Below are 18,858 nucleotides of genomic sequence, written 5' to 3' on the forward strand. Positions count from 1 at the left end.
ACTATACTTTTCCCACCCATTACTGCTTTCCTTTAGCTGTTTAGAATACTATGTGACACAGACTGCCTCACCTCGCTATAATAACCCCAGCTGTCAGCTGAAGTCCTCCCAATGTTTGCTTAGTAGGGCAATTGTGCTAAAAAGCAGCTCAAGTGTTAGCTGGTTTAGGCTTGTGCACAGAGCATCAGTCAATGTATAGACCATGCAGATTGGAAAAGGTAGTGCTCTTAATTTGTTGGTCTCTGGGTCAAATCTGACATGCTAAATCTAGCTAGCTAGCTTGCTGCACTTCCCTCTACACAGAAAGGTCAGTATACTGTCAGAGGGAGAAGCAATGCAGGTGCTAGTTGAAGAAGCCTACACTTTCAACATTGCTTTCTCACTGGCTGTGCTGTACAAAGTGTAAATGAGTGGCTCATAACATCCACAGTAGGAGAAATGTAGCCAAAGACCACACACTTCCAATCCGTCTACTTCAGATTCAGCAGAGTGGGAGCATGATAAGAGACTGACAAGAGTGAGAGTAAGCAGCTGGGGGAATCAGTGAACACCCCCTTCATTTTCCTCCTCGTTCATCCCCCAACAGATCTGAAGGTTGTGTGGAGTGAGATCTGGTGTGGCAAGTGTAGTGTATACAGTACATATCAAGGAGAGCCAGTGTCTGGTTCCTTCCTCCTTCCTTCCCTTTCAACATACAAGTAAGCCAGTGAAAAGAAATAAAGAGAGGGAGAGGTCTAGGAGAGCAAAAGGTGATGCAGAAGGAAACTGAGTCATGACATTGGGGCAAAATACATTTGTTTACTTGCATGCAAACAGGTGGAAGGAGCACAGGGCTCTGTGTAGAAACCTCTGTATCAAGGGTGATGTGGTAAAAAGGGTGGGAATACATGAAGAAGGGAATCTGGGTATCTTGTTCCTCTCATAGCCAGGGGAGAGAAAAACAGAAAAGGGGGCAAAGGAACACCTTTCCTACCAGATCAGACTTCTTTGTGCTTGCTCTCACTTCATTAGTTCTGCTTCTTCCCAGTCTAACTTTTCTTCTTTTGAGCAGTTCTTAATTTGATCACTGTAAAGTCAACCAAAGAGCTCTGGGATTAAGAGCTCATTTCTGCCAATAAGGATCTGAACAGAGACTCTGTCCCTGACCTAGCAGCCAGTTGTCATGATGTGTCTACAAAATGATTGTCTCTGAGACCTCTATCTCTCTTGTCAGGTTTAAGTTAGTGGTTTCAAAGTTGTTGGGAAAGAGCTAACAAAGAGGCCAGTTGCATAAGACTAGTTTGAAAGCATTCTAAAGAACAAGTGTAAATTATATTTATCAGCAACAGTCACTAGTATAGGTAAACTGTATTCAGCATGTTGCTGATTGTCCTAAAACTCTTTTTTTTTTTTTTTTTTTGTGTGTGTGTGTGTGTGTGTGTGTACAGTTCTACTGATGTGATCTTGAGGAGTAGAACTGAAGGACAACGTACTGAGTCTGTTAACTCTTAGAGGCAGTAAGTTGGGAGAATTCTGAGAGAAATTGCAAAGGAGCTGATGGGAAAACTGAAGTAATGAATTGTCTTGAGAGAGCTGGGAATCACTGACTTCTATAGACTGATGTGTATTGAAGCAGGAAAATTTGACCCGCTCAATGCATATTTTTTGCCTGTTTTCTTGGGGGGAAGTAGGAGAAAAATAGTTTTCAGCTTATTTAATAAGCATATGTTTTTCAACAACAAACAGCGATGATGTCAGACTGATACTTAAAACAGCTAGTTCTAGATAGCTAGCACTCAAGAGTTTTTAAAGAGTCGAATAAAAAGTCAGAACTGTAGTATTTTTTTTTTCCTCCAATAAGTCTTGAAAGAGCGAGATAACCTAGGTACTTATTTTGTCAATCTGATATAATTCCCAATAAAATATTAGAAGGACAACATGACAGACAAGAATGGCTTTATTCAAAACAGATCCCATTAAGCTGACTTTATATCATGACTTGTATGAGACTCCCTGCAGTCAAATACTCCAATGATAGAAGTAACTTCATGTATGATCATAGTAATAAATCTAAAATACTAGATTGGTAAAAGATAAAACAACGATCAGTTGGCAACCAACTTAGTACCGCATGATTCTTTTACTAATATTATATAAATGTGGTACATATGGTGCATCAAAATAGCAACAAATAATCATTTTTGAAAAAGTTGTGTTTCTTATGTGATTTTACATTTCTCAATATAGTTGTCAGTACCCTGTGATTTAACACAGAAATCTAAAATATTGATAAACTTAACAGAATCTAAGAAGATTGGATGAATTGCCAAAAATAAAAATACAAATGAAAAGGATAAATCACTGATATACATGTAGAACAGTTTAATTCATTTGTAATATCTTGACTAACAGTGTGCATTTGTCTGACTAAATATGAGTTCATACATCTATTGACAGAGTGTGAATAATATGTCCCGAACCAGAGCTCTATGTTAGAAAGCAGTCACACTGAAAAAAGATTAGAGATGTCTGAACAGATAATCAGTAGATCAACAGCTTCTATTGCGATGCTGCAGCCAAAGAAGCTAATGTGGTTCTTTGATCTATGAAGAGTTGAATATTGAACAGAAGAGAGAAAGTTATATTTTTTGTGTATTTGGCATTTGTGAAAAAAAAACCATCTAATTTTATTATTCTCACTTTGAGAAGTGCTGCAAAAATAAAGAATCATCAGAAAATAAATATGTGAGCTTACATATATAACTAAAACTTAAGGGCTAACTTGATGAGAGTTTTTAAGTGTTTGAATGAATAATAAGCATCAGAACAATGTGAGTCTTCAGCCTAGCAGAGAACAGTTAAGATGCAATGGAAAGACAGTGAACGCATATAGACTGGAACTAAAGCAAAAAATCAAATGGTAAAAATACTTAACTATTGGAATAATTTACCAAGAATTGTGCTGAGTTCTCAGTCACCTAAACACATAAAAATAAAGATTTTTCTAATTTTTTTTTACTGTATTTAAGTGCAGAAATGGAAAATATAATTAACAAAGGGAATACCTTTAGCCTCATTTACTTTAAGGAGGTCAGATTAGATACAGGGACATTTCTTTGTGAGTTTAAGCTGCAAGTTCTCAAGTCCAGGAGTGTACTAGATTTATGAAAGGACACATAGTTTCTATATTCTGGGAAGATGAGTTTGTAGCTACAGATGCTGATCAGACAGTTTATGTGGAAAGTTGAAGTGCAAAAACTATTAGCTGAAGTAGAGAAAGTAATTTGGTGATCCAAATGGCTAGCATATGGATTAATGTTCCAGACCTAAATAGGGAAAAATAGTTTTAGGGATTGTACTACTAGCTACTTAATGTCACTGGTCAGGTTGGTGACAGGGAACAGTGACAGCTACAGGAAGATCAAAGAGGCTGTCAAGGCAGTAAACTTAGTAGTAACGTGGACTTGAGTTAACCATACATGTAGCCTGGTAAGAAATCTGAATGCGATGCAAAAATTAAATGTTTGCTCTAGAAGCCAGTCAAAGAGCCTGTAAAAGTTAAGTAATTTGCCTTGTGCAAAATGATGAGGATTTAGTGCATAATGTTTTTACTAACGAGGCTTTAGGTGACTAAGAGAGATTAAGACCATAACAAAAAACAAGCAAACAAATTAAAAAAAATATCAAATAATACATATTTGCATCTGGTTGTTGTGGTGGAATTTATGGAGGTTTATCCTCTGGACTCTTTCCATGCTGCGGATACATCAGGAGATCAAATTGAAGCCTTGGTGAATATGGTTGTAAAGTAGGTAGACAAAAGAATAACAAGTCTTGGAGGAATTTGACTCTGAAAAAAGTGAACTGCTGATTGTGATATGTAAAGTCTTCCAATTACTTTAGTACAAGAAGATTGGAAGTTAGGTGATGTGATGCCTGTTTGTAAACAGATTTTGAGATGTAGGAAACTATAAGCTAGTCAACAAGATATGCATGCCAGGCAAGCTAATAAATGTTGCTCTAAAGAACAGCACTAGTGCATGCATGGACAAGTAAGATATACAAAGGAAAAGCTAATGCTACTGTTGAGGCAAAACATGCCTTGTATGTCTTAGAAAGCCTCAACAAGCAATATATGTCTTAGAAAGCGTAAACAAAGAAGATCCAGTGGCTATAGTCTACTTGGATTTCCAAAGCACATTTGTAAGGGCTGCAAAAGACAGCCTTTCTGCTGTCGGATCAAAGGAAAGTTCCTAAACTTATTAATTACATGGGTAAAGATAGCATTAAAAAAAAAAAAAAAAAAAAAAAAAAAAAAAGATTAGCAAGAAATGGCCAGTTTTCACAGGGATCTTTTTCAGATGTGCGTATCCATGAATGGTGTGAAACGGGGCAACTAATGAGATAAAGTACCATAATGAGGGTAAATTATTTGGGGGAGCAATTGAAGCTGAGTGCAGAGATTTACAAAAGGATGTCACAATACTGAATAATTAGGGGTTAAAATTATGGGTGAAATTTGTTGTAGATGAATGTAAACTGATGCACAATAAAACAATTATAGTGTTACATTAGCAATGATGAAGGTTCTGAGTTGACTATTTCCATTCCAAAAAGAGATCTTGAAGTTATAATAGAAAACTTAATTCTTAGTAGCAGCGATAATGTCAATCAAATGTTAATAACTAGGAAAAAAGTAGAGAATAAAATGACAAACGGCATTATTCTACTATGTGTAAATCCATGCTGTGCCCATATTTTGAATACCATGTGTTGTTTTTGATTGTTCAATCCTGTTTCAGAAAGGATGTAACTGAACTGGAAAAGATTCAGAAAAGGCAACAAAGACAATCAAGGTATGGTGTGGCTTATGTTTCGGGAGCCACGTAAATAAATAGGGATTTCTCAAGTCTGGAAAACAGATGATGAGGGCAAGTTATGATGGATATCTTTAAGGTCACGAATCTTCTCTACAATATGAATAACATGGAGAAAACAAACAGAGAAGAATATTTTATTATTCTTTTTAAAGATAGATACTAGACATCAAATGAAACCAAAATGGCAAGTTTCAAACAAATAAGAGCTAGCATTTTCCACATAATGTATACTTAAAATGAAGAACTATTGTTATAGGGTGCTATGGGTACAAAAAAGATTTCTTTGGTTTAGAAAATGAGTAGATTAGTAGAAGAAAACTCCCTTAAAGGTGACTAAATACAGAGACAAAATCGCTGTTTCAGGAACTACTGGAGGTATAAATGACTTGGAAGTTAAGAGAAGTATTCTAGGAAAATATCACTACTGTTTCTCTTTTTCTTTTATTATTTCTTATATATCCACTCCCATCTGAGGGACAAGCTAATACTGATACTAAACAATTACTAAATGCTTACTTTCTCCCCCTGCTCCTCCTCCCTCCCCCCCCCCCCCAAAAAAAAAAAAAAGACAGTGAAGGAAAGAAACCAGGAGGAATAAAAAGAGAATTGTTGGTGGCGAAAAAGGAGAAATAAAATAAGAACAGAGTAAAGACTAACAGACTAAAAATAGAAAAATATAGAACCAGAGCGGAGCAATGAGTAGAGCTTTTCTGTACTTCCATGGTATACAGGGACTAGTGGATACTTCCTAGTGATGTCCTACCTAGAACAAGGGAATAGAAATAGGACTCCTAGTTGCTCTAGTTGCTGGGATCCTGTTTTTTCCTCCTCCTGCAGCTGCAGATAGCCAGCTTGGTGAGAAACAGAGGAAAGTTGATTAAGAAGGATCAGAATTCAGTACGGCTTGAGATGGGAGATGTACAACAAATTTGTCAAGGAGAGCATCCAGAATCTAAGTAACAAGTTCTGGAGGGGTCCAAAGACTTACATGCCTGATATACACTGGTGCCAGTCTGTCTCTCATTGCAGAAGAAACAGGAGGTGGGAGATCCTGCGAATAAACTTAGGTGCTTGATGCAGGGTGTTCCCTCCGATGTTCCAAGTGGGCCATAGAATTAGACAGACTAGAAACTAGCTACTGGGGTTTCTCATCCTCTCCTGACAAGGAGTTGTTCTACAACCATATATCTGTATGAGATGTGACAGTAAGAAAGTGGAGCAGTTGAAGCATGAATGCATAGAAGTGTTCTCAAGGGAGGTCATCTGGTTTTCAAAGCTTACTAGAATGATGTGTAGGCTGGACAGGGAGTCAAGGGCCAAGGCTTCAGAAGGAGCTCGATGGAGGTAGGAGTTGGAGGGGGCTACCCTCCTGTGGGAGTTGCCTGAGGTTGGAGTTGTTGATATAATCCGGGTGTTTGACGCTGCATACCAGGCAAACAATGTGGGGTTGACCCAGTCTCACTGACCATAGACCCAGTGCTCCTCAGTTTTGCTGATGCTGCAGAAGCCATGCTTCTATGCAGTGAGGAGGTTTCTGCCTGCATGTGGAGGTGGGTTTTCTGAAGCAGGGGCTCAACAAAGACATTCCTCCTTGTTGGTGATCATGAGGGACCTGATTGCACCAGAGAGCTTCTGGGTTCTGAGGAGGGCCTTGTAACAGTCAAGAAGGCCTTGCAAGAGGCCTCTTGTATCAGTGGTGTAGAATGACAGACATCTCAGTTGTACGCCAGCAAGTTCCGTAGACAGAACTATGGTCCCTAGATTACAGGGAAGCACTCTGCTGCCTGGATCCCCTTCCCTCCTTGAACACGGTCCTCACTGATGAAGATGAGGTTGTTGTCTGCCATGGCAAGGGTCAGCTGCATCTTCTTCCTAGAGTAGTTAGTCTTCAGCAGTTAGCAAAGGTAGCAGCTTGTTCCCCCACTGGCTAAGGATGCTAGATTCAGTGCTAACTGGAGTGACTGAAGATGCAAAGAGGGGGGAACCATTCCGAGATCCTGTAGAAGGGCTGTCACAGAGGAATGACAGCAATGGCCTTGTTCACCTCAGCCAGCTGTGGCCAGCTCTGCCCTCTTGGTTGTCTTTGAGGGTCCAACTGTGACCTGAAGTGGCCTCGTCTGGAAGAGATCTGTCTCCTCTTAAGGGATGGGAGATATCAGGCCCACAGAGATACTTTCCATATGCTTTTCCAGGCATTAAAGCACAGAGGTAGGCGGCATGAAAGGAAATGATTTTTCCCTGTAAACAACTCTCTGCCTCCCTGTGTGGGATTCCCCACAGCTAGAGTGGGTATCTGCTTCTGTTGTGACCACTTCCATTTCTCACTGGCCAGTGATCCATTTCTGGGCCAGAAAGCAGCCAATGCATAAGTGTCCCAGGCTCGGCAGGGAAAGCCCTAAATGTCCCTGGAGGAGCTGTGGATGTACAAGAAGATTCCTGATGTTAAATGATAAAAGATTCTGCAGCTCTCCATCATGCCATGTACAGCCACCAGCATCTGGATGGATCACTGGCAGAGGGAGATATCCTTTGCAGGAAGGGGCTGATGAGAAACACCAGCTTCTTCAGGGCAAAGAATAGGAGCATGAGGAGAGCAGTACTGGGAGGAGGGGAGAGACAAAGTTAGGATCACCTCTACACCCAGGATTTACAGAAGCTTGAGGAGGAAGAAGAGCCTCCAACTGAAGACCTTTGCCTGTTGCCTCCCACAGAGTGGCTTCTGTTGGCAGAAAGAAAATCTGCTATGCTTTGGTGGCCATTGTCATGGCATGACTGCATCTAGCAACTCCCACGCTTTGTTTTGGCAGGAGAGAGTGATAAGAGGGAGGCAGCAGTCTTTATGCCTCCTGTCTGTAGAAGGAAGTGGTTCTGACCAATACAGCTGTTCCAAAATGAGGTGGTTGATGAGGACTGTGGCTAAATGTGTGGTGGCTGTGGTGGAGAAGGATGTAGCCACCTGGCTGTATACTTTGGAGTTTCCAAAGTGATACCCCCAAACTGAGCAGGGACAGGTAGGGAGAAAGGAGCCTGAAACTGTTAGGTGGCAGCTGCCCCTGTGTGCTGGTGTTTTAAGCAAACTATTGTTCTGCTTCTTCATCTAACTTGTCTTGCTGACTGGAGAATGATAGTGGGCCTGAAGATTCAGCAGTGGAGTCTTGTCTTGGGCCTGTTGACATCATATTGGCAGTGGTGCTGCCTACCCCACAGGCTGAGGGGAAAAAGAAGGACTGGGAGAAGTCCCTGGGGTCAACAACCACCCTTTCTCAGTCTGTCCTATCTTCTCCATGCATGCAGGGCAATGGGGTTGGGTATCTGGGTGTTTGTAATAATATTTGGGAGAGGGTCCAGAAGTGTGCAGAAAGGCTGGAAGTTGGAAAGAGAGGAGTGGACTGGGCAAGGGGAAAAGGCCTGGGCTCCACAGGTAGTGCTGGAGGGCAGAGCATGGATCAGGACTGTCCTGGAGACAGGCAGGGGCAGAAAAACAGAACACAAAGAATGCACAGAGGTGCTAAGGAGGAAAAGAGAGCCTGGGGAAGGGTATGGTGTGAATGAGAGAGCCTATAGGAAAAGAAAGGGCAGGGGGGCTCACATGTGTTTTTCATATGTAAAATGGTAACATCAGGGTGAGGGGAGAAAAGGGTAAAGGGGACAGTTGGGTAGCGGAAAGGTTCTGTGCTGTCCCTTCTCCAAGTCCTTCTGTGTGTTGTAGTGAAACCTTTCTTTCTCTTCCTGCTCCAGAGTGCAGGGAGAAAGGTGCATTGCGATTTGCCAGTTGACTCCTGGTGAGTAGCTGGGATGGTCCGTCTTTCTGACTGGTAGAGATGAAGCTACAGAACATAGATGTCACAACTAATGATATTCTTATTCTCTAACACAGTGCTCAGTGTCATGTGACAATCACAGAGATTAAAATTTAAATACATAGGGAGAGCAAGATATGAAATTGCCTGCTGCATATTACTTCTGCAATGTTAGCTACAGGCCCACCAAAAAAAATAAAAAAAAAATAAAAAAGGCTGTTACCTTTGTTCATATTGACGTTTTCATACTTACTGTGCTGAATGAGGCCCCTGGGGACACATTCTCTGCACTTCAGAGAAGCACTGAAGAATGAGGATAAATCCATCGCTGCTGTTCATGCTGGCTGATACTTGTTCTGCAAATGAGACAGGTCTTTGAGATTTTTTGTTGTTGTTGTGTTAATTGGATGTGTTCCATTTTGCAGTATCTCCTTAGCTTAAACGACATGACTGCTTCTCAGAACAGAGCTCTCTCTGTGTAACATTAGGCTCAGTGTTCAGCTCTTTTTAGTTGCAAGGACATGGTGTACAGTAACCTTTAGAATTGGTTTGAAAATGCTTCCAGTCAGGAAGGAAAATGTTGGTCTTGGAGCTTTGTTCCTTAATTCTATTTCCTAAACAGCTCTGAAAAGGGACCTACCTGCAGAAGGAATCAGAATGGTCTGGGAAATAATTTAGGTTACCCAAATTCAAAGCAAAGATCCTGAAGAAGAACTGCCTGTCTGATGCCTAATCCTACAGACATCTCAGAACTGTAGGTGTTTTCATTTTTGATCAAAAATTTCTGAGACATCTGTTTTATGGAGACCAAGATGCTTTGAAGAGCACTACACTGCTCAACCCTCTCTCATCCAAGAAAACAGGCATTTTAATATTCACCTTCCACAAGTGGTTCAGTTGCTATCTACATTCTGAAAAAGCCAACAACAGCTAACCACTTCCTATGTTTCCTTATCCATGCTCATACAGTTGTGCAAATAACTGTTTGATTTCTGAGCTTTATCTGGGTGAATCTGAATGCTTTCATCTGAAGTTCAGCTCAGGAACACTTCACTTGGCACAGAGGCTTATTCCTTTCCTCGATGTTTCCCTTTGGGCTAGCTTTCAATGGCTTTCTGTAAAACACACAGGGAAGAAAAAGGGTTCTGTGATACACTATCTGTCCATCTGTCAGTACTTTCCAGTAGCTTCCACTTATTTCATTTCAACCACGTTTGACAGGACATGAAGGTGTTCTATTAGACAAAGATACTACACTTCCACGAGTATCATGAAAATTCAGAGAATCATAGAATATACTGAGTTGGAAGGGACCCACAGGGATCATGGGGTCTAGCTCCTGGCTCCACACAGGACCACCCAAAAATCAAACCATATGTCTGAGAGCATTGTCCAAATGATTCTTGAACTCCGACAGTCTTGTTGCTTTGACCACTTCCCAGGGGAGCCTGTTCCAGCGTCCAACCACCCTCTCGGTGAAGAAACTTTTCCTGATACCCAGCCTGTTGCAGCTTTTTGCCATTCCCTCTGGTCCTGTTGTTGGTCACCACAGAAAAGAGATTGCTGCCTGCCCCTCCACTCCCCTCATGAGGAAAGCTGTAGGCCACCATGAGGTCGCCCCTCAGTCTCCTCTTCTGTAGGCTGAACAAACCAAGTGGCTTCTGCCACTCCTCATACGACTTGCCCTCCAGACCCTTCTCCAACTTCATAGCCTTCCTTTGGACACTCTCTAAGAGTTTTATGTATTATATTGTGGCACCCAAAACTACACATGGTACTTGAGGTGAGGCTGCACCAGCGCAGAGTACAGCATGACAGTGACTTCCCTCAACCAGCTAGCAATGTCGTGCTTGATGGACCCCAGCATACAGCTGGCCCTTTTGGTTGCCAGGTAACACTGTGGACTCATATTCAATTTGCCATTGATCAAAACCCTCTGGTGGTCCCTTTCTGTGGGACTGCTCCCCAGCCTCTCATCTCCCAGTCTGTACTTATATCCAGGGTTGTTGAGTCCCACGTGCAGAATCTGTCACTTGCTTTTGTTAAACTCCATATTGTTGGTGATTGCCCATCCCTCTAATTTGTCAAGATCTTTCTGCAAGGCCTCTCTACCCTCAAGGGAGTTAACAGCTCCTCCAAAATTGATATTGGGGAAAATACAATTTAAATACTGATCATAATTACTGCAATTACATTTGTTGCTTTCTTAGTCATTCAGGGTAAAGAAAGGAGTGGAAAGAAATAATTGAACCATTTACTCTAAATATTGGTGTTTACCAACATTAAAGTTGCCTACCAATATCGAATGATAATGTTTCTGCTCTCTGCGGAAAGTAAAACTTGAAAAACAGAAGATGGTTTGCTAACAGTGGATAATAACAGTGCTAGAAACTCATTGTATAATTAATGTGTTTCTTATGTTAATTGACAACACATCTGAAAGCGATTGACACAAATATATGTTTAGTATATAGTGTGTATCTTCACCAGCATTGCACTGGAAAAAAAAAAGAGAATTTGGGACTCTAAAGCTTTATTGTTCTATTCAGTGCAAAACAAAACATGGAAGACAAATTAGAGATTTTGAGCATCCAACACAGAAGTTGCAACAAAATAGGTTATTAAAGGCTTTTGCGTAGATGCAGGTGTGCAATTTAAGCGAGTACCTTGTAAATGAACAAAATACAGGCATACGTATCAAATACACTGTCAATGAATGCACGGTGGTAATAGAATTGAGAAATTGCAAAAGGAAACCCAAAGAGAATAGACTTTTTAACATTACAATAGATAAGTAATTCAAAACCAGATGAATTTTCTAAGATCACAGAAATGAAAAGGAACTGAAAATATGTCCAACTAAGATATTTTATGTCTCCATGAGAAGTCAAAGTATTCATAAAAATGGGCTCCAAATAAGAAAAAAAAAAAAAGTAATAATATTACATCAGCAAGGTGGGATACAGTCATCCAGATGGATTCTTGGAGTTTTCCAGTGCATTCTTAAAAATTGTTGCTATTTCATATTACTTGTGAATTTTAGAAAATACATTTTCTAATTTGTGAGTCCATAGTTACCGTGCTTAAAAAAGCAGGGGGAGGCATCTTGGTATTTTCTTTCCCTCATCTATTTTTTTCCTTTTAAAATGTTTTTCATATTTATTATTTAGAAATGTCTGTCTTAAAATTAAATCTTTATTTTTACTTAAGCAGTACTGTAAAGAGCAGAGGGATTGTATCTTTCCCCCAAAGGCTTAGACGGCTAGAGTAGAAACATTTCTTCAGTTGTGATGGATACATCTTTCTTGATATGCGTCTGTCAGATTTTTTTTAAATTAAATTTGTGTTAAAAATACAAAGCAACTTTGATCTGTAAACACTGTCACTTAGTATATTTATGTATTTCAACTGTGTTGGTTTCATTTTACTGTTTCTCATATTTAGCTTCCTACTTATTCTTCAGTCATCTACTGAGTCTTTCAGGGAAAAGATGGAATTTATGATGGTAAAAACAAAACAAAACAAAAAAAGCAACAACTTTTAAAAGTGCAAGGAAAAACAAAAGTCCCCTGTGTTTTTTTCTATACACATTGTACAAAAATGGAAACTATCAGTGTGCTACCAGTATTGAGATCAAAAATTGAATGTCTTTTGCCAAACTTTGGGGCTGTCGAGTTGCCTGTATTGAGCACCTGTCTGCCTGAGGTTAGTGTCTCTCTATCTCTGTGTCTGAGAGGTCCTTGCAGAGTATTTTCAGAACAGTGCTGCAGCCTGTTTTACTCTGTGTGCCAGGATGTGTAGACTTACAGTAGTGTCACAGCACTATGCTCAGAAACAACTGAGAGTACAGGAATGAAACAGAATAAATGGAGATAAAACAGCTATGGCACTGCTGTTGAAGCCTGTAACGAAGGCTTCTGTACTTTTGCCTTCTGCTTTGGAGTGGTAGCACCTCTTCTGCCTCTCCAGCATCATTGTCTATATCAGTTCTGCAGCAGGAACACCTCAGCTCTCCCCTTCTGGTGTGACAGAGTTACTGATGGAGTGAAGGAGCAGGAGCTGCCTCTACAAGAAGAGGCAACCGAATCCCAATAAGCAGAAGTAGGCACCCACTCCTACACCTAACTCCAATTTCAACCTTCCACTGACCTCTGTTGATTCATTGGCTCACTTTGATGACATTCAGCCCCCACACTCCTTCCTTTATGTGCACTCTCCAGATTTGCACTTCCTTGTGGTTCTCCTTTCTTGCCCTCCACCAACTTCTACCCTCTACCCTTTCCCAGCTCAAGGAAGATCAAATACATTTATTCTAAGCCAACAGCAAAACTTATAGCTGATGCACCTGGGACTGGCAGCTGGGCTTCTCAAGGCTCTATCAGAGACTTTCCTTTGCTAGAGATGTTTCTAGCTTTGATTTTAATGCCAAACCTAATAGCTCTTCAGCCACATTAGGAATGAGCAGCCCATGAGTGGGCCCACTATGGCCTTGTCCCTCTCACTTGAATGCACACACCAGAGCACCCTCTCTTGCTTTGACAAATTCAAGATTGCTCAGTCTCGCAGGGAGTAGCGCTGTCTGCCACAAAACAAAACAGAAAAATGAAACTGCTGCCAAATAGGAAGGACAAAGCATAATAAAAGCTTGTGTAGAAGGTAGCAATGATGTGTCAAAGCTTTATGTAACGATACAAGAACTGATTGTTTGGGGTTAGCTAGTTGCAGCTGTACTCCACAGCCAGAGAAACGTGAGGTAACTGTCCCATACAGGCATTGCACACCAGGATTTAGAGGAAGTTTTGGCAGCCTGGCCTTGGGGACCTGCCAAGGCCTGAGTGGAGATACCTCCAGATCCGCTGGAAAGCTCGTGCACAACCTCAAGTGCCCTTATAAATGGGCACTGGAAGCCCATGAGCAGAGATGAATCCAGTAGTGGCAAGGTTGCTGTAGCTCCATGCCACCAGCTGCAGTGAGTAGCAAGGCTGAGTAGCATATGCACAAGCATGCATACGCAACATATATACATACATTCCTCCCCAAGCCACCTCGATCCCACGCTTTCCCTGCCATTGGTTCTATCCCTAAACATCCCATAAATCTACTGCAATCCCTAAATGCTCTTCTCCTACATCCAATAGTAGGTCCCATATTCCATGGCATAATAACACCTCCCTCAGTTTCAAAGTTGCTCTAGAGAACCTTTTCCCCTGCCTTATCTTCATGGGCACTGTTTGTGAACCATGGGGCTGAGGCTGTCTGTGCAACAACCCTTGTGAGGGGTCCAGACAGGGTGTCCCTTCCTGTGAGTGCATAATTTGGGTTCCCACCTGCTGTTGTCACCCTATGAGCCTCTGGGTGTATTGAGACATGACTTTGATGGGATGATGTTTCCTGTTCTGTGCCTGGGAGCGGCCTGCCAGGGTACTATTTGGATCCCACCTTCTGCCATTGTCTCTCTGTGCTTCTTTGTGGGTGTGCAGATAAGCTTGTATCAACTGATGTGACATACCCTGCAAAGGAGGGAGGGTGACTGTGGATAGATGCTGAATGATCCGATCAGAATTGAAAACAATTTCAGCTGTATACTTCTAGCTCATGAATTGATCATGGTTAATGGTAATCACAATTAGAAGTAAATAATGGAGCTCAGTAAGGACAAATACATGCATGTAATTGTTAGGAAAATCAGTCAAGATGATCACAACCTTGAAAGGTAGTCTTTGTCATGTTCATTAATGCCAAATCCTGCTACCTCCTGAAATCAGGCTATGTTTGACCTCTAATGCTTGGCTTTGTAGCAGACACTATGGATTTTTTTTTTCTTTTAAGTTCCCTGAATAGTTTCTGTTTTACTTAGCCAATCAGAAGCACATTGGGGATGCTATTAAAGCACTCAGTTACAATTATCCCAATGAACAGAAACATATTTAATGTGTGAAGGAGAAAGTATGACTTGATCTTTGAGAAGATTTTCTTACACAGCAGAAAGTGATGAGGTGTGAAGGTGTGGTGGACACTAAATCAAATAATATTTGCTTTCTGCTGTTTTCTGACTTACCAAGCTTAGCCTTTTTTAAGAGACCAAATTAACTTATTTGCATTTTGAATTCTAGCTGATGAATGCCTCAGGCTTCCCATCCATAAATGCCTACATGCCTCCTACAGGCCTGTGTAGGGCAGAGGATTGCACAATACCTCTTGCCTGTCAGAAAATCTCTACCCAGGTAGTGATAAACCAGTGTAAATGTGCCAGATGCTAGAAAAAGCAACAGGGTTTTCATGTCTGTGGCAAAGAAATTTGCGACAAAGAGCAAATAAAAAGCAAAATGCTAATGAAAATAGCACCATTCACATTCAGTAATATATATTTTAAATAGACTAGAGATTACACAATTGATCCAGGAATCGATGATCATTATTGGAGCTGTGTTTCTTGCTAGATTGCAAAAGGCTGTTTTAAGCACAGTATAACCTTCCCCTCCATGACATGGATGCAGAAATAAAATGTTTTTTAGTTTGAGATGGAACAAGGATTGAAGGCACAGTAAATAGCTATATGGACAGAGAGGTCATACAGAACAGTCTTGATACTTGGCTATATGAAGTTTGCATTTAGTTTCACTTATATTAAAATTTAGTATTAATCATTTTGTTTTTTATATTTATTCTTTCAATTTTATCATTCCTATTTTACGTTATTAACATTTATTTTTATTTAATCCTTTAAGTTGTATTAAAATGCATCTAAAATCAAACAGCACAGATTCTGCTTTTGAATGGGTGGCAATCCCAGAAAACTGTGCTGAATGCATAGGGATCTCAGTGAACAAACAGCTGAACATGAGAGTCTACTGCAAGGTTATGGCACAATGGGTTAATATGATGAGGAGCAGCCAGTCATTTTTACCTTTATTAGCAGAATGGGTGATAGAGAGTCCTGTATTACTATGCATGGTTTCATGTCTGCATTTTGAAGAACTAAAAAAATTTAGATGTCAAATTTAGATGTCTTTAAAAATAATAAACAATTTATTAATGGTGATGGAAAAATGCTATACAATAAAAAACCTAAAGATCTCAGTCTATTTGATACGTCAAGAAGAAAGTCAAATGTATGAATAACTTTTCTGAAACATAACAGCAGGTATTAAAAAGCTCTTTAATCTTTCTGAGAAAGGCAAAGCAAGGACCAGCACCTCTAAGCTGAAGCCAAACCATTTCAAATTAAAAAGGAGAAATGCCTTTTTAAGTAATGATGGCTTAATATTGGAACAGGATATCAAAAGAATTGGTTATTTCTGTCACACATCATGACTAGATTCTTTTCTTCTGGGAAGTTATGCTTTAGCCAAGCATACATTCTGCTTGAGAGCAACACAAATGACTGGTCTTCATATGGAGATATCCTTGTGAAATGTAACAGTTAATGATGTACAGATGGTTTGATAAAAATCAGGCTTGGTTTAAGGCCATTATGGCCTTAAAGTCAGTGATTCTTCTGTATGCTAAGCTGACTTGGCTTTTAAGACTCTTAAAACACATTTAAGTCAGTGGCATTTGGAAGCCTGACTAGATATGTTCCTGCAGGAAATGAGGTGATTGCAGTAGACTGGAAAGGACTGAAAGATGTGGACCAAATCAATATGGACAGCACCAGTTCACTGCATGGCAGCAGCTTCCACCGTCCTTCCACTGAGGTGAGTGCTTGTCCCAGACACACTTATCCAGGGGGATCAGAAAGATATGATTCTTTCTGAGTTTAGAAATGCATGTTGTTTATCACTGGGGCATCATGTGGGAGGTGACTAGGATGTCAGTGGATCAGACCTCCATATCTGTGCAGTTTGGCTTGTGTTGAGTAGAGTTGAGTCACTCTTTAGAATATCCAGAGTGAGTAAGAGTTTGCACATAAAGATGTTTTTAACCACTCACAACAGAGGCAGAACAGAACATGAATAAGACTGTGGCAGTTCTGACAAGCCTGTAGGTCTGCATTCCTTGAATAATGGATTCACTGAAATATCCAGCACTATGTCCCAGCTTCTGCAGTATAGCCATACAATCTTCTGAAGAAACATTTGTCTCCATTTTGATTTTTAGGAATGCATTCACTAGTAACTCACTGCCAATTGATTTAGTGTTTAGTCAAGGGCTGATTCATTTCCTGCTCTGAAATACTGCAGTTTAGATACCTGAATTTTCAGCTCTGTAAGGTTCAGAATATGCAGTCCTGGTTAATAAAAATATCAACAAATAACATTTGGGATATCACGAAGAATGTTCACAAATAACATACAATTTGCCTAATCTTACAAAGTACTAATGTATAGGTATTTTATTTCCCTTTTATACTTTATTTCCTTATTACACTTTGCTGGCTTGGAATGCAACTCTAAGAATCTTGGAGTTTCACAAACTCATGACAGAAATAGTGGAGCCTAACCTTGTATGGAAAACTTAGTTAAAATCAAATACAGATTTTAAATCCAATGAGTATAAACCATACCTCATGAAACATTTTGATTTATGTAAATTACCATAGCTGTAATCAATTCATCTAAATTTTCCTGAGCATTCACATCCCCAAGCCAAGATGTTGAGATGCGAGTCCTCCCAGCTGAAGGAAATGCACTATGAATTGTTGCTGTAATGACTGGTATGGGCAAGGGATCTGTTTTGCAAAGGGAAAGTGGGTCAGAGTGGACAAACTGAAAGACTACAAGCAAAAATAATTTTGGAAGAAAATCATTCTGTAACTCGCTATCATACAGTAAAAATAGATAGGTAGTGTAGCTCCTCCTTGTGTTAGCCTCAGAGGGATGCACCTCCCATACAGAGATTCCAGCTGCAGTATTTAGCAACGAAAAGTTTTTAGAAGGGGAGTCTTAAAGGTGTTTGTATTTCTCCCTCTCGTGCTTTTTTATCGTCATATGTACTTGCATACTTCCAAATACCATTGTACCTACAGTCACCACGTCCAGCAACAGGGAATAAGCCAGCTTGAAAGACACAAGTTTTTTTAATGTATCAGCTAGAGTACTGGCTGTTGATTATGGCAAACTACTTGGAGAGATGCATAGCTGTTTGCAACTTGTTCATTACACTAACATCATGTCCATTTTTGGTTTCTTTAGCAAACACGGACAGATTTCTCCTGGGATGGTATCAATGTGAGTATGCACCACACTACTGTTCATATTCTAGTCATAGAAAGCCCAGGATTTGTCTTTTATTAGATATAGTGGCAATCAGAATGGAAACATGAATGAAAGTCTTCACTGCCACTGAAATTCTGAGCCTTGTCTAAGATTCAGAGGATGCTGATGAATTTTGATTTGCTTCTGTGGCTTTACTGTCTCACAAGATATTTAGATCTGCAGGTGGCTTTTAAGTTGCCTTTATCCCTCTGGGATAAATGTGTGTCATTTCTGATATTTTCTTTGTGATATTTCTTGGCACTGTTAGATAAAGAAGAAGTATATCCAACAAGTTTAAAAAATCAGTAGTCTTTGATCTTTTCCAGGACTTTGGAAGAAATGTATCTTATCATTTTCAGCTACATAAAGAAGTAAAGACATTTTTTACAGTCCCCTGAGGAAGATGGTCAGCACAACTTAACTTTAGCTAATAAGTGGAAGAAGAAACAAACAAATATTTTAATAACATACGTTCCTTGTTGCTCTTAACACCTATGCCATGATTTTTTTTTTTTCCACTAGCGCAAAAAGAATATCCTGAAAAGGGAATAATTTCTATTAGTGCTACCAAACTATTCTTTCTGGTTGAGATACTTAAGATACTTAAAAGTATCTTCCCATAAATTAGCGTTGATAGTTTTATACATTTTGAAAGGTAGGATTAGAAGCCAAGTTTTTGGCAGTTGTAAGCAATTTCAAGTTTCAGATACTTTTTAAATGTGTGTCATTTTCTGGTTCTCCGTGATTTGAGAGCACTTGGGTCACTGAATGCCAAGGGGATTTGCCTTTTTAACCAACTGTGGTGTTTTTACCCTGCTGAGCAGCTAAACTCCACCACAACTTCTCTCTCACTCCCCCTCCTTAAAAGAAAAGGGGGAGAAAATACAATAGAAAATGGTTCAAGGATTGAGATTTTAGATTGCTCACTAATTTAGATTGCTCACTAATTACTGTCACTGGCAAAACAGACTCAACACAGGGAGATTAATATAACTTATTGCA

General features: G+C 40.0%; 1 protein-coding gene across 2 annotated transcripts in view; it reads left to right on the forward strand.

Annotated features, from left to right (window-relative positions):
- FAM131B (family with sequence similarity 131 member B) overlaps positions 1–18,858 on the forward strand; it is a 28,293-nt gene that overhangs the window by 3,872 nt on the left and 5,563 nt on the right. For both annotated transcript variants that reach the window (XM_068700065.1, XM_068700074.1), the window contains exons 2-3: positions 16,247–16,356; positions 17,794–17,829. In XM_068700065.1, coding sequence (XP_068556166.1) covers positions 16,247–16,356; positions 17,794–17,829 — 146 coding nt within the window. The remainder of the gene's footprint in view (positions 1–16,246; positions 16,357–17,793; positions 17,830–18,858) is intronic.

This window comes from Anas acuta, chromosome 1, assembly GCF_963932015.1.
Source record: "Anas acuta chromosome 1, bAnaAcu1.1, whole genome shotgun sequence".
NCBI classification, from domain to species: Eukaryota; Metazoa; Chordata; class Aves; order Anseriformes; family Anatidae; genus Anas; species Anas acuta.